This window comes from Miscanthus floridulus, chromosome 7, assembly GCF_019320115.1.
Source record: "Miscanthus floridulus cultivar M001 chromosome 7, ASM1932011v1, whole genome shotgun sequence".
In the NCBI taxonomy this organism is placed as follows: Eukaryota; Viridiplantae; Streptophyta; class Magnoliopsida; order Poales; family Poaceae; genus Miscanthus; species Miscanthus floridulus.
The window spans coordinates 102,657,971-102,672,481 of NC_089586.1; the positions used below are offsets into that span (position 1 = coordinate 102,657,971).

Sequence of the window (14,511 nt, forward strand, 5' to 3'; positions counted from 1 at the left end):
CTAAAATTGATCTAATCTACATCTTAAGAGATGAGTTATGTTTTTATCGGCTGTTTTGCATCAATCTTAATCGTGCATAGCGTGCGGTTAAGGCATGTTCGATCTTGAGTAGATCTATCGGTTAGCGAGAACCGTTTCATGGCCCGTCATCACGGCCTGTGGGATTCTGCCTCTCACCCCACTGTTGGCACCGTGGAGCGGGAATCGTTGGTTGATAGACCCGTTCCTGAGAAGATATGACCTTAACTGTGCGCTATGCCTGAATCGGCTGTTTAGCCGATATCAAATGCTTTCACGAACAGTTCACATCACGAGACCATTGAAGTAGAGATAAGTTGAAAGATGTGTTAGCCCCATGATCTTGTTATTGTATTACGGCCTACATGATTCTGCCTCATGTCCCACTGATATTAGTAATGAGTTAGGGTCGTCGAGTCTATTGTTGTTTATACGGCCTGCATGATTCTGCCTCATGCCCCACTGGTCATGGCGATAGGTGAGATCTAACATGTTCATTAGATTTATTTTTATTAAATGATTAAGTGGTGTTGAATTGTTTCTTTACATGAAAAGGAGTTCGGTCACTCGTAATCATTGACTCAGTATGGACCGATCATCATTGATATCTTATTGCCATTGATTAATATTCGTTTAAATGATGTTTATCCTGAATAATAACCGATTCTCTTCACACGATCCCATGAGCTCTAACTGACTTATTCTCAAGAATATACTGAAATCGGCTCCTTTCATATCGGCTCTCACAGCCGTACATTCGGGACTGTCTGGCAACACCGGCAAGTTCCGCCCTTAACTACTGATGAACTTTCTCTCCTTGTCAATTGCAGGGTCAAATTGACTGGCACGCCTCGAGAGGATTGCGCATGATCGATCACCCCTGCGCTAAAGCTAGACGAATCTGCTCCATCGAGCGGACCCTTCCAACTTGTTGCGTGTGTCCTCGGCACGGGACGAAATTATGTGTCGACAATTTCTTTTTACGGGTTGGTTAGGATTAGAATGGAACGGGTAGATTGCAATTTTTTTTCCGAACAATTGAGTGTTAACAGATGATAGTCGTAACAGAAATGAGTCACAAAATCGGAGGGGCTTTGAAAGGTATGTACTCATTGTATAGGAACGACGAGAGTGTTGCAGTACATCAACGGAAAGAATATAGCTTCCTTTCAAGAACCAGAAAGAACATTGAACTCATTATATATTTGCAAGGCTTTACAGATTATCCAGATGGAAATTATCTTGAATCTACTAAAGCCAGAAGGGGGGTTTCGTACAGGTAAAGAAAACTTCATGGAATTTGAATCCCAAATCGAATGCTTTTGGTCTTCACATTACGCAACAATTTGGTGCTGATTCAAGCATCTCAGGAGACCTGTAATATAACGGAATCATAAATAGTTAGACATGGGATGTCATTCCGACGTGTACCATATCATATGCTGTGATGAATATATTAAGATAACATAAGGCAAAACATTACTTTGTGAATATAGTGCAATGGCGCGAACTCTAGTTATATTATAATACATTGCCACAGATGGAATTCGAGCTAAGCTAAAATTGATACTCAACTATAACCATCCGAACCACCAATATTCATCTTGCCATGTGCTACATAACTGTTCATATTGCTAGTCAACATCAATGACTGACTAATTTGCCATAAGTACAATCACCAAATAGCAAAAAAATGGCAGTTCATATTCTTTAAAAGAATCAGACAAAAAAAATCATCCCACCTACTGATGGAAAAGTGAAAACTTCGATCTACAAGACAGCTACTTTCATTTTCAAACAGGGAAGTGGAGAAGACATTTATTTTTCTTTCGAACACATTAAAGCGAAATCATGTTCAACTGCAAGAATATGATGTACATGCCATTTTCTTTGCATAACCCACCTTTGTAGGTTCTACAGGGTTTGCTCCTGTGAGGCTGTGACCCAATTATTGTCACTAGAGGGCAGTGCCAAAAGTTGTACAAATAAAAATTCACTAGCAAAAAGATAATTCACATTTGAAAGGCAGGAGACTAAAGGTTAAAATGCATTCAAATTATATCATCATGGATTATCAGGGTGACGTGGAACAGTTCATAAGGAAATTTTTTTAACCACAGGTCGTCCTTATATTTCAAACTATTTGATTTTTTTCACAATCTCTACCTATTCACATAATAACAAAACCATAATCCTTAGAAGCATATCTAGACTCTTAGAGAAAAGTCTAGGAATAATATTCTAGCAGGACTAAGCCAATATGTATTTAGAACATTGTTGGACAAAAGAACAAGATTTATCAAGAAAACACATCCTAGGCTGTCTGAAACAGATAGAGTAACCCCACAAGCCTATCAATTAGACTTCTTTTGGCATGGACATGTATGTAAAATTAATGGCAGAATGGTTTACAGGAAAGACATGAAAAACTCACAGTTGTCCCAACTTGCTTAGATCCAGATCAGGTACAATATCTTGGACAAGATCACTGGGGGGCTGACCACATTCTTGCATGTTTTGCATGATGTCAAAAATCTTAGTCATGTTCTCAGGATCATTTTCATAGACCTCAATAAGCTTCACCATGAGTTCAAGCTGATTATTATAACGCCCATATTCTTCTTTGCTTATCTTATCTTTATTATCCTCCAGCCATTTTGGATATTTTTCCACAATGTCCTTCATGGGCTCATGAAGAATCTCCTTGGACAGAAGTTGCTGCATCATTGTTTCAACAATGGAGTCCATATCCTGTGGATGACAAAAGAAAAGAGTTAGCTCATAAATATACAGGTCCAAAGTGAAAAGTAGAGTGGATCACACGTCCCAAATCAATCATTGAAGAAAACCCCAGCCTTTTAGTTTTAGCTAGTGTCATTATGCCAGGTTCACCCCAGACCCCGCACAGAGCGGGAGCTCTCTGCGCTGGGTACGCCCTTTTTTCATTATGCCAGGTTCAATAGTGATAAGGTTTCACAAAAACGAAGTTGCTAGTGGCACTTAAACCCACATATTTATGGTCAAAGGATTTCACAAAATTGCATCCTGGTGAACAGAGTGGACCAATAAGTGGCGCTTATCAAAGGGCTAATGAGCTATTGAAGTGCAATTATCGGGGTGATAGTTAATGATATATTATGTCCTTAAAATCTATGATGAGTTGCAATTGCCAACTAATCAAGAGCATGTAGTTTTCAGAATCCATGACCATAAAATATATATGTTGTGAAATTTACTTTGTAAATTAAATATGCTCTAACACCAAACAGTAGTATGATACCTCCTTCAGATGAGATATAAAAGGAAGTGAAATATCTAATGTTCAGTCACATTGAATGCGCTTCCCATAGTACAATAAGTAGCAGCCTTGGAGTTCCTTCTGATTCACTTAGAGCATCTCCAGCAGCTATGCCAAAGCACTCGCGATTGATATTTTTGGACCCAAACCCAAAAAATGATGCTCCAGCAGTCTTGATCTTGACTCACGACAAACAACTTGTCTTCGTTGTTCACACACCATTCAGTGAGCTTGCCACGGCATATTTGGTTGGCCAGTAGCACACTACCACCTCACTGCCCAACATCCCGCACTCCCTCCCCGTTCACACGCTGCTGATTGCCTGCCGTTGCTGGGCCTCTATCCCCACGTGCCACTGCGCTGCTCAGCCCCTGGCTCTTGCACCACTCAGCCATGTGTGTGTGTGTGTTTGGGGGGGGGGGGGGGGGGGGGGGGGGGGGGGGGTTTCATACGGTCGTCCATGGATGCCAAACTATTTTCTTTCTTCCCTTCACCATATCAAAACCATGGCGTGCCAAGAGAGAGAGCGAAGAGAAGTAGCTGAGAACAAGGAACAGACCTAAAAGACGAGAAGGAAGGGGATGACAGAGAGAGGATAAGAATGAGTGAACGGCTGTGCTTTTAGTTATTCGCACTGACGATGGGACCTGCAGCTTTGGGCCAACTTGTCAGTAGCTAAGTGATGCAATCACCATACTTGTGTGTCAAGGATATTGTTTAATTCTAGTGCAAGATTTCAAATATATATGTTGTTCAATGTGTTAATTACAATGCAATTCAAATAATGGAAGTTTGAGCCGTTGTGAAAATTAATATATTTATAAATTATACCTGTACAATCGACCTGTTACAACTAATTTGAATATCAATTAAGTGTAGGATAATAGGATATGCAGGGTAAGATTTGGAGTGTCTGCAAGGAGTATGGAATAATATGGAGAGGGAATCTTTTGAAATGGATAGCCAGATGGAGATAGAGGGTGCAATTTAGAGTGTCTCCTGGAGATGCTCTTATGCTAATTTCATAATAAGCTAGGAACTTGTTGTACCACAAAGGCTTTCTTATATCCCAAAACTTGAGCACATTAAGCAGAAAACCTATTGCATACAGGAAGCCACATAATCTTATTTGTGCTATCTTAAATGTATCAGTGACATTCATGATGATAAATGTAACAATTTCATTGCACGGTTGAATACAGGGTCAGGATAAACTACATATTAAGTGTTCTTACATCAATAATTATCCAAGACCAAATTGCCAATGTGCAGCTACAGATCCTTTTTCCCATTGGACATATCAATTTATCAAATGGCTGTTTGAGTGATTGTAAGAGCATCTCCAGGAGTTCTGTAAAACAACTTCCTATTTTGATTTTTTAGCAAAAAGGGAAAAAAGTGCCCTCCAACAGTTTGGTAAAAGAGCTCCTTAAAAATAAAAAGTTGCCAAATATCCTCTCCAACTCGTAAGTTTCTGCAGTCAAGAGGACCGCTCCCCGTCCGGCGTTTTTCTCGGGAGATCGGAGTAAATTGGACGCGTGAGTAAATTAAGAAAATAAAGGGTTCCAGATGAGAAAGTGGTAAGAGACAAAGAAACTATTAAAAAAGTTTAAGTTGGTTAGAAATAGTTCGGGGTTCCCAATGCAAAATCGTTTAAGGAACTACTATAGAAGATTGTTGGAGAAGGACAAAATTTAAGGTTGCTATTTCTTTTGTTAACTTCCTAAATCTATGAGTTTAGTAAGTATGCTCAAACACATCCTATTCGTAAATAGTAAATTAGTCAATAGATCACTACTGCAGCTGCTCACAAGCTGACCTTAATGCATTAAGCTCACAAGCTGACCTTAAGACTCTTTACTTGAGAAACCTTAATGTCAGCTGCAGTTTCTCAAGTAAAGAGTCTTAAAAGAAACCTTAATGCATCAATGCACACCAGTACTAATGCCCACCACCCCACCCCACCCCCACCGCGCAGACATCAAAAGCAGTCTGACAACACCTTTTTTCCAATGGTTCAGTCATACTCCCAATTGCAAATTATAGTTCAGTCTACATTTGCCCTAAGTCAAACTTTGACCACGTTTTGAGAAAGAAACATATTAACATCTACAGTCAAATAAATGAACTATCAAGACAGATTTCATGGGAAATTTAATGAAACTAATTTGATGTTGCAATTTCTAAATGTTGGTCTATTTTTTCTAAAAAACTTAGTTAAAACTAGGATAAGTTTGGCCTATAGTTTGGGGCAGAGGGAGTATCCAACAAGCTTCAAGTAATAAAATATAGCTATTGTTTCCAAGAAAAAGAAAAACTGTGGATACTATAGTGAACAGAAGCAATAGGATACTCTTGCCTGTAATTTTCTTTGAACAGACAGGCAAGAGAAAGGGTACCTGTGCTCCTGCGAACTCCTCGAACTGCTTGACAAACTCCTCCATCATGGCGTCATCGTCCAGTGACGGGACACCCCCAGTGGCCGTCTCGAGGCCGCGCACAGCCTCCCGCGTCTCGCGCGTCAGCTCCTCGAGCGCCTCTTTCGCGCACGCGCCCCTCGGCGGCGGCGGCTGCTTCCCCGCGCGCCGCTTCGGCGCCTTGGGGTCCGGGAGCCCCAGCCCCAGCCCCAGCCCCTTCACCGGCCCCTTGCCTCCCGATCCTGACCCCGACGCCTCGCCGGCGCTGTAGAGTGAGACACGAGAGCCAGTGATTCGCTCAAAGTCCTAGCGGGGAGCAGCTTTTGGCTCCGACGAGGATACGCCAGAGGGAGTACTACCTTTTGGGGGCGGCGGAGGCGGAGAGATCGAGGCTGGTGAAGTCGTCGAGCGCGCTGTCGAGGAGCTGGTCCAGGTCGTCGGCCCCGTCGGCGGCAGCCGGGGCGGCGGAGTTGGAGTTGGAGGAGGCCATCGTCCGAGCTGCCGCTGGCCGCGACGGCGTCGAGGAGCTTCCCCTCCGGATTTCGGGCGGCGCGGCGGCGGCGGCTGGCCAGGCGTGTCGTAATTGGGTTGGGATTGGGATTGGGATTGGGATGACGCGTGCGATTTGGGGTTTGGGCGTGAATAAACACGCGGGGGGAGAAAGAGAGTAGAAAGCACACGGCCCGACGGGCGGCAGCCGGACCCGGATTCCCTTTTCTGGTCGGCAAGCAAAGGATGACACCGCTCGCAGGCCGCAGCCGTCGGATCGTGATCCTTGTCGCAAATAGCGACCGATCCAACGGCGGCTGGGTACGCCTGGATCAAATTCGGGAAACAAATGTTCTGACTTCTGAGCGGCGTCTGAACTCTGAATCTGACTCGTCGCAGTGCAAAACCACTGACCTGTCCCTGTGTTCCCTTCTTGTCGTTTCAGTTTAACTTGGCAGTTGGCACAGAAGCATTACTTGTAAGTTTTGACACGCCTTGGTAACGAATCAACACCACCGAAAGATGCAAATTCAGGGCAAGGTAAAAGCGTCCTGGTTTTATTCAACAGGCTGAACAGGAAGAGGGGCCTCTTGCTTACAAATTACAGTTGCAAGAGGATGAGAGAACCACTGATCATTTCTCATGAACAGAACACATGAAAGAATGAGCCACCCGGTGCGTCCAACTCTACAAAATTGCCGCCGCACGAACTACAGTTGCTTTACGACTTCTGGATCGATCATCGTGTTTTCTTCAGTTTCGTCACGGTGAGTGCTTCTTCCACCTCACCAAGGAATTGAGGAACCCCATCACTTGTGTGACAAGCAGTTCGGCTGGTATGAAATTTTCACTGTTTATACCGGAACGTTGTGAGAGAAAAATACTGTTCCGGCTGAAGAAAAAAAAAACCGAGTAAGCCGGCTTGTTGCTCAGCCGAACACTGGTGCAGATTAGAGCCATATAAGGCCAGATTGAACGAATCCGACAGGGTAGAAAGAAGTCCCGAAAAAGATCACGAGAGATTTACTTCAGAAGGTCTCTCAGCGAGTAGAAGGCTTCAGTAGTGTCCTTGGACACCTGCGAAACTAGGATTCCGTAGCCACAGTTTCGCTGTCGAAGTACCTGGAGAGAGGCAACAGAAGATTCTGAGTTTGAACGCCTCAAACATGCGAGTGAGATGCACAAGCACAACCGAACAAATTTCCTGAGAAGATGTATCTCTGCCCATTGAGCCAAGTTGGGCCGGACCGAATTCTAGTCCTGAGTTCGCCGAACCAGCTTAAATAGCCAGCCCAAGAACATGTAGTAACCTTCGGTTAATCGTTTTACGCAAAGCGAGGACAAAAGCGCAAGCGCTCCCCAACCCCACGCCGCTCCCCCACCCAGCCCGCCGGCCGCCAACTCGGCACCGTCGGCCACCCAAACTCCCCAGCGGGCCGCCGCGGGTAAGGGCCCCGCCCTCTCTCTAGACGCCCAGCCCTTCTTCCCCGGCGGAACTCCCGGACACTCCAAGACCATGCGGTGGGCGGAGCTTTCTGGCTATTCCGACTCCGACTGCGACTCCACCACGTCCCGACCGCCTCCGTCCTCCTATCTCGACGCCGTTCGCCGGGGCTCTCCGGCAAGGGTGGTCCTCTCAGTCAGAGCGGGGCCCAATACCTAGCCCACCACCCGAGTCGTCGATGAGCAGCCGGCGGAGGCCTTGCAGGACGAGGGGGCCACCCGCCCGCCAAAGCCCAAGCGCCGCCCGCGAAGAAGAAGGGCTCGCAACCCCGGTGGCGGTCACCAGCATCTCGGCGAGGGGCGCGTCCTAGTACATCTCAGGCTGGGCAGGCGCGTCACCGACGGCCAAGGTGCGGTTGAGCGCATCCCCGCACACCTTAGGCTCGGCCACCCCTCGACACGGCGCGGCCGGCATCGCATCTCTGCCCCTGACGCCGACGGTTGGAGGGAGGTGCAGCGTGAGGTAATCGCGGTCGCGCAAGCACACAGGCCACCACACCGCCGTCGTCCAATCCCGGAGTTCATGCGTGACAGGTGCCTGAACTGCCTCTCCTACACTCACAAGATAGCCACCTGCCGGGTGCCACTACGGTGTCTCAACTGCAGAGGATATCGGCACCTCGCCAGAGATTGCAAGCGACCAAGGACTCCAGAGCATGCCGGAATGGCGGCGGTGCCGCCGGTGCGCGTCGCTTTGTCTGAGCGTGGCGGGCTGACAGCCCCGGTACCCCAGAAGGCTCTCGGGCTATAGGCTCCACCCCGCCAGCCAGCCCTCCTCAAGCCGCCTCCGTCCCCGATGACAGCGTGTCGGTGCCACCCACTCACTCTGCGGAGAGGCAAGTGGTGAAAGGATCTAGGATGCCGCCTAGAGGGGGGTGAATAGGCGTTTCTAAAAATTAACACCTTTAAATGCGGAAACAATTAGAAAAGGGAGTTTCCAAAATGGAAACTCTAAATTAAGAGTAATACCACCCCTCACAAGTTAGCCACAGAGTAAACAAGGTATAAAGAATATATCTAGAAGCTACAACCCTACAACACAAAGATATGATAGAGATCAAATAGTATTCAGCACAGAGCTCTAATACCGGACGTGTCCGGTATGAATACCGAACGTGTTCGGTATACACGATTTCTGCAGATCAGCCCTGAACTTGTTCCCTTCAATTTCTATCTTCAAACCAAACTGCAGGCACCTACTAGAGATGACAATATACACAGAGAACCTGCACAAGAGCTGGAGCAACACAAATATCAAATGAAATGCGAATTGAGACACGATATTTGTTTTACCGAAGTTCGGACTCGTTCGAGTCCTACTCTCCGTTGAGGGGGCTGCGGGCAACCCAGCGAAGGTCAACCCTAGAGGGTACCACGAAGGTCACTCTAGCCGAAGTCTTTTCTAACTCCTTTTCCTCCTTCCACTAGTTGATTCTGAGGCGGCGGAATCGACCGTTACAAACTTTCCGAGGCACACCACAATCTCTCGGGTGCTCTTCAGCGACGACTAACCATCTAGGACCGAAGAGTCCAATAGTAACAAATGCGAATCACGAGATTGACAATATGCACATGTGCTCAAATGGTTGGATTGCTCTCTTTTTGAATTGCACTCAGCCCACAATTTGATTTGGCAAATTTGATCAAACACTCACTAAGAGAGGGTTGAGAGAGTTGGCAAAACTCAAAAATGTGCTAGAGGATCAGCAGAATCAGCAGCCTCCAAAGGTGGAGGCTTGGGGGTATTTATAGCCCCCTTGGAAAAACTAACCGTTTTATAGCCGTTGCCATACCGGACACGTCCGGTATGACTTATACTGCCCTAACGGTAACTAAGTTATAGTGACAATGTGAGACATCGGAACTGTGGCAGAACCGCCCGAAATAGCACACTTACAGAGGCGCTCATCTTCCAGCAGACACTAAGCACCCCGAAAGCAAGCTACAACGGGCGGTATCCGTCGGGCACACCGCAAGGGAGAACCTAAAAGATCCACATTTTTCCCAAGGATCCAATAATGAGAACGAGTTACAATACTTGTCCATTTCATACATCAGGGGTTCTTAAAAAGTACATTATTACAATACCAAATATCAGAGTGCAGAATGATAAATAGCGGAATTTAAAAATATACATCTAACGATAGGGACGAGGATCTGTCTGAGCCCACCAGAAGAATCCTCCACACAAGGTACTTCTCATGCATCACCTATAATAGGGGTAAATAAACCCTAAGTACACAATGTACTCGCAAGACTTATCTGACTTGGGGGAAGAATTTCCCGACTCCAAGGAATATGATAAGCTTTATGGTTTGCTGGTTTCTTTTTGGCAGAAAGCAATACTAATAGTGAGTCCTTATTTATGTATTATTATTAGCCGTATTAAGTTGTCATCTAGCCAATCTATATAAGCACCTGTTCTACTTTCAAGCAAGGGTTGAGCAATCAGTTCCATTTCTTCTCCTTTCAACTTTTAGTTCTTACTACGGTGCTAAACCGCAGACAAGCTGTACCAGATTTCTCAGCGGTTCACGAATCAATGTGCCCAGCTAGGTGCCTCGAAAACACATGCCCCGCTTATACCCTAGGCACAAGCAGGACTAACCCATCACTCTCCTGTCCCGGGTGTCCAGGTCCCCGTCCAAACTTAGACTCCCAGCCCCCACTCCTAAGTCCCGGACTCAGTGTGGTGCAAGGACCTCCACCATCTCCGCCTCCAATCAGTCGGTCTAGAAAGAGCTGGATCCACGATAAGAGAGCAACAAGTCTTCCCTACGCCCATACCCAAGTATGCGCTCGGGATAATAAATCTGTGACTTGCCTAGAGTCATATGCAACGACCGGTCATTAATCGACACAGACAGGGAAAACGTGTAACCGAGCTATGCCCTATTGGCCGTAGGACACAACCCCTTACACCCACCAATTCCCAAACCATATCCCTGTCGGGTCACTAGTTACCTTGACCATTGAATCATGAGTGATCATATTTTATTACCTATTTGCGAGTAACAATAGGTTACTCACGCTACCGATATCCTGAGCATAGCAGCTACTCGACATGTACTAGTAGGACTCATGGGTAGATATATTTATGCATGTAGTTTCCATAAAATGGCTGTAACTTAAATGCACATCATAGATATATATTCAGTGATCATTTAAAATAGGGGTTATGCACCGGGGCTTGCCTTGGGCAGGCGACATGTCAGCAAGGTCAGCACCAGCAGGCTCCGGGGCTCCCTCCTGCATGAGGATCTCCTCCTCGTACTCCTCAATCACCTCATCATACTCCTGTTCGTCGACAGACACGAATTCTACCAACTCGCGATCTACATGAAATGATGATGCCATGCTTAATGATATAACAATAGTAACTATTAAAATAAAAGTACGTCGATTGAACTACTAAGCTAGTGATACCGACCACGGTGCTAAGCTATCTATTGTTACCGTTAAGTTTGAAATATGGCATTCGTTACTACTATAGCAACTACAGGTGTTCTTACCCCTAATGCTAATTTTACGCTATATACGATAAAGCAAGGGTAATAGCTACTCTATCTAACAACTCATTCTAAGGCTGCAAAATTTACAGCAAGTACATAATGACCTAGGGAACCTACTGTAAAAATTTTATGTCTATAGCCATCACCAATTGTCCACAAATATTCCTACAATTATTAATCTACACAATATTAGCTCCCTAGTTTTTGAATTTATGACCCAATACTTGCCATAGCTAACTACAGTCTAACTGTACTAACAAGTGGATAGTATTTTTGTGAACCTAACAAAATTAGTCTCACTATTTTTGGACCACTACACAATTTACTATAAATTATCAAAGTTCAGCTTGAAAACTAAATTGAATAAGCATTTCTACTTTACTGGAAATTGAAGAAAACAATTTCTAACCCGCGGCCCAACACGCGCGGCTCGGCCCACAACGGCGCGACGCGCGCGTCAGCGCAGCGCGGCCCAGCCAGACGATGGCCCCTGGAGGGAAGGATCTGCGTGCGACAGCAAAAATGTAGGAACGCCCTCGGACTTCTCTGTTTTCCCTGCGAGCTCTAAGGCACTATTCCTGTAGTCTACGGTTTTACAGCTACGCCCTCGGAATATTTATCTTTACATCAACGACATCCCCGACACCCGCGCGCCCGCTTTGGCGCGGCGGCGCTGGCACCGACGGCTACACCGGCCACAACAGGCCTTCCCCGCCCCAACAACCGAGCCAACCCTTACCTAGTAGCGAACGTGAAGTGCCGGTCCGACCACGGTGGTGGAGGTCCTGCAGTTGTGGCGGTGCCGTTCTGGTTAACATCAGCAAGGCTAGGGCAAAATAGGTAGCTAGTGAGCTCCAGCGATTCGCTAAGGATCCCTATGATGCGGTGGTTCGTCTGGAGATGGCCCGAACCAAACTGGCCACGTGCACCCGGGAGGTGCAGCGACGCACGGTAATGGCACGGCCACATCAGGGAATGCTCTATGGCGGTAGAGCCTCGACCATGGTGAGCAGGGTGATAAACAGCTGGAGGAGAGGCTAGTAGTGCAATGAATTGAAACGGTATGCCTTGGGTACATGGCTTGCCGACGGCACAGGCCACCCCGGTCTTATGGACCTGGTGGAGCGGTGATTTCAAATTAAGCCTCTGTGCGGCGGTATGCACAGCGAGGTGGGGACGGTTGCGTGGCCAGCTACTCAGTGGAGCCAAGGATGCAACGAATTTGATTATAGTGTTGTGGTCACAGCGAATTGAAGGAAGGGGGGGTCCCGCTAGCCAAGGCGACAGCGAAGACAGGGGGTCCTAGCATGGCATGGCTTGGCACAGCCGTGGTCATCAACGCAACGTACTTGTGCACATAACAACGGGAACAGCGAGGCGTGCCCAGGCGGCCGTCCACACGACCGAACCCGTAAGCCGATGAAGCTTGATGATGCGGCATAGCGGACGACGTCGGACAAAGGAAGCACTAGCGCAACATGACGCCGAAGCAATGGTGGAGCAGGCGGTCGTCCCATGCACGCATAGCCGCAGCGAGTCAACGAGACCAGTGCCGGGCGTGGCAATGGGTGGCATGTAGCACGGCCGAAGTACCACACAACATGATGGCGAGGTAGAGCCACCAGAGCTTGGACGCAGCGTGTCAGCCATGGCGATGTGAACCACGCACCAGCGCGTGGCAGCAGGCAACCAAGGCAGCAGCGCCTGAATCAAGCGCGCGACGTGCTAGCACAGGATGGCGGTGAGGACGCGGTTGGTGCTTCGACGCGCGCTGGGGCAAGCCAGCAGCGACACCAAGCCGAGCAGCAGTGGTGACCGCGGTCAGCACGGGCTTTGTCCGAAATAGGTGACGTGCACAGTTTTTAAAGCGGTCGCAAAACTCTACCCGAAGGTCCAAACGCCAAACTACTTCTTCAATACTCTAGTGGGTACATAGAGCTATCGACCTAGGGCACAATGTCACACCACTCCTTAAGCCGGTCTCTCTACAAAGCTTGCCAAATATGGCTTCGTCGACCCATTTTCAAACTTTGCGAAACGACTTAAACTTCGAACGGTTTCACGTCACCTCCAAATTCCTACCTACTTGATATACTAGCTAGCAAACCTCATCCTTGACCACACACATTCCATCGTCGACTACGAAGCATGTACTACAAACTTTATTAAAGTTCGCATAAATGTTCTAGTGCATTTTTATCTGATAAAAATCCGCTTAGAATACTAATGATGTAACGCGACATAAAATATAACATTTGTTTCGTGTTTCCGACGAATGTTTCCAAGTTATGTATGTTACTATATTACACACATCCACAGACAAGTATGATGCTCATGCAGTGTTTTAGCAAAAAACAGTATAATGTAACACCGAGGGTGTTACAAATCTATCCCCCTAAAACAAAATCTTGACCCGAGATTTCATGTGCCTAGTGTGAGAAAGAGGTAGGGAATACATTTTGGCGCAGCAACTAACTATCAGAGCCAGCGAGATGGTGGGGGTAATGCTACAATAGGTAACTCTCTTGTTCCCAGGTGGCTTCATCCTTTGAATGGTTTTGTCACTGCACCTTGTAGAATTTTACCACTCTGTTCCTGGTCACTTTTTCTTTCTCATCCAGGATTTTTATAGGGTGCTCCACATAAGTCAAATCTAGCTAGAGGGGAAGCTCTTCAATTTCCACAACTTCTTCAGGAGCACGCAGACATTTCTTCAATTGTGATACATGAAACACATTATGTACCACAGATAAAATATCAGGAAGCTGGAGACGATAAGCAACGGGGTTACACTGTTGCCACACTTGGTACAGGCCCACATACCGAGGGGCTAGCTTGCCATGGACACCAAAATGATGCACCCCTCTCATAGGAGACACCTTGAGGTACACATAGTCCCCAGCTGCAAACTCCAAAGGCCTCCTTCGCTTGTCTACGTAAGACTTTTGTTGGCTTTGAGCTGCCTTCAAGTGGCTTCGAATAATGTTTACTTTATCTCGAGCCTCTTTTATGAAATCAGGCCCAAAGTACCCATGGTCCCCCACTTCAACCCAGTTTAGTGGCGTGCTACACTTCTGCCTGTATAGAGCCTCAAATGGTGCCATGCGGATGCTCTCTTGGTAGCTGTTATTGTAAGAAAATTCAACTAACTTCAAGCACTTATCCCACTACTCAGGAAAAGAGATGGCATAGGCCCTCAACATATCCTCGAGCACCTAGTTCACCCTTTCAGTTTGACCATCAGTTTGTGGGTGGTATGCTGAGCTTCTAAGAA

General features: G+C 46.7%; 1 protein-coding gene across 1 annotated transcript; it reads right to left on the reverse strand.

Moving 5' to 3' along the window:
• Nucleotides 1-1,110: 1,110 nt before the first annotated feature.
• LOC136464037 (peroxisome biogenesis protein 19-1-like) lies at nt 1,111-6,413 on the reverse strand. Its single transcript, XM_066463005.1, has 4 exons — nt 6,093-6,413; nt 5,716-5,998; nt 2,453-2,769; nt 1,111-1,393 (listed from the first exon to the last, which is right to left on the reverse strand). The coding sequence occupies exons 1-4, from the start codon at nt 6,221-6,223 to the stop codon at nt 1,348-1,350; spliced, it is 777 nt and encodes a 258-aa protein (XP_066319102.1). The 5' UTR covers nt 6,224-6,413; the 3' UTR covers nt 1,111-1,347.
• Nucleotides 6,414-14,511: the final 8,098 nt, after the last annotated feature.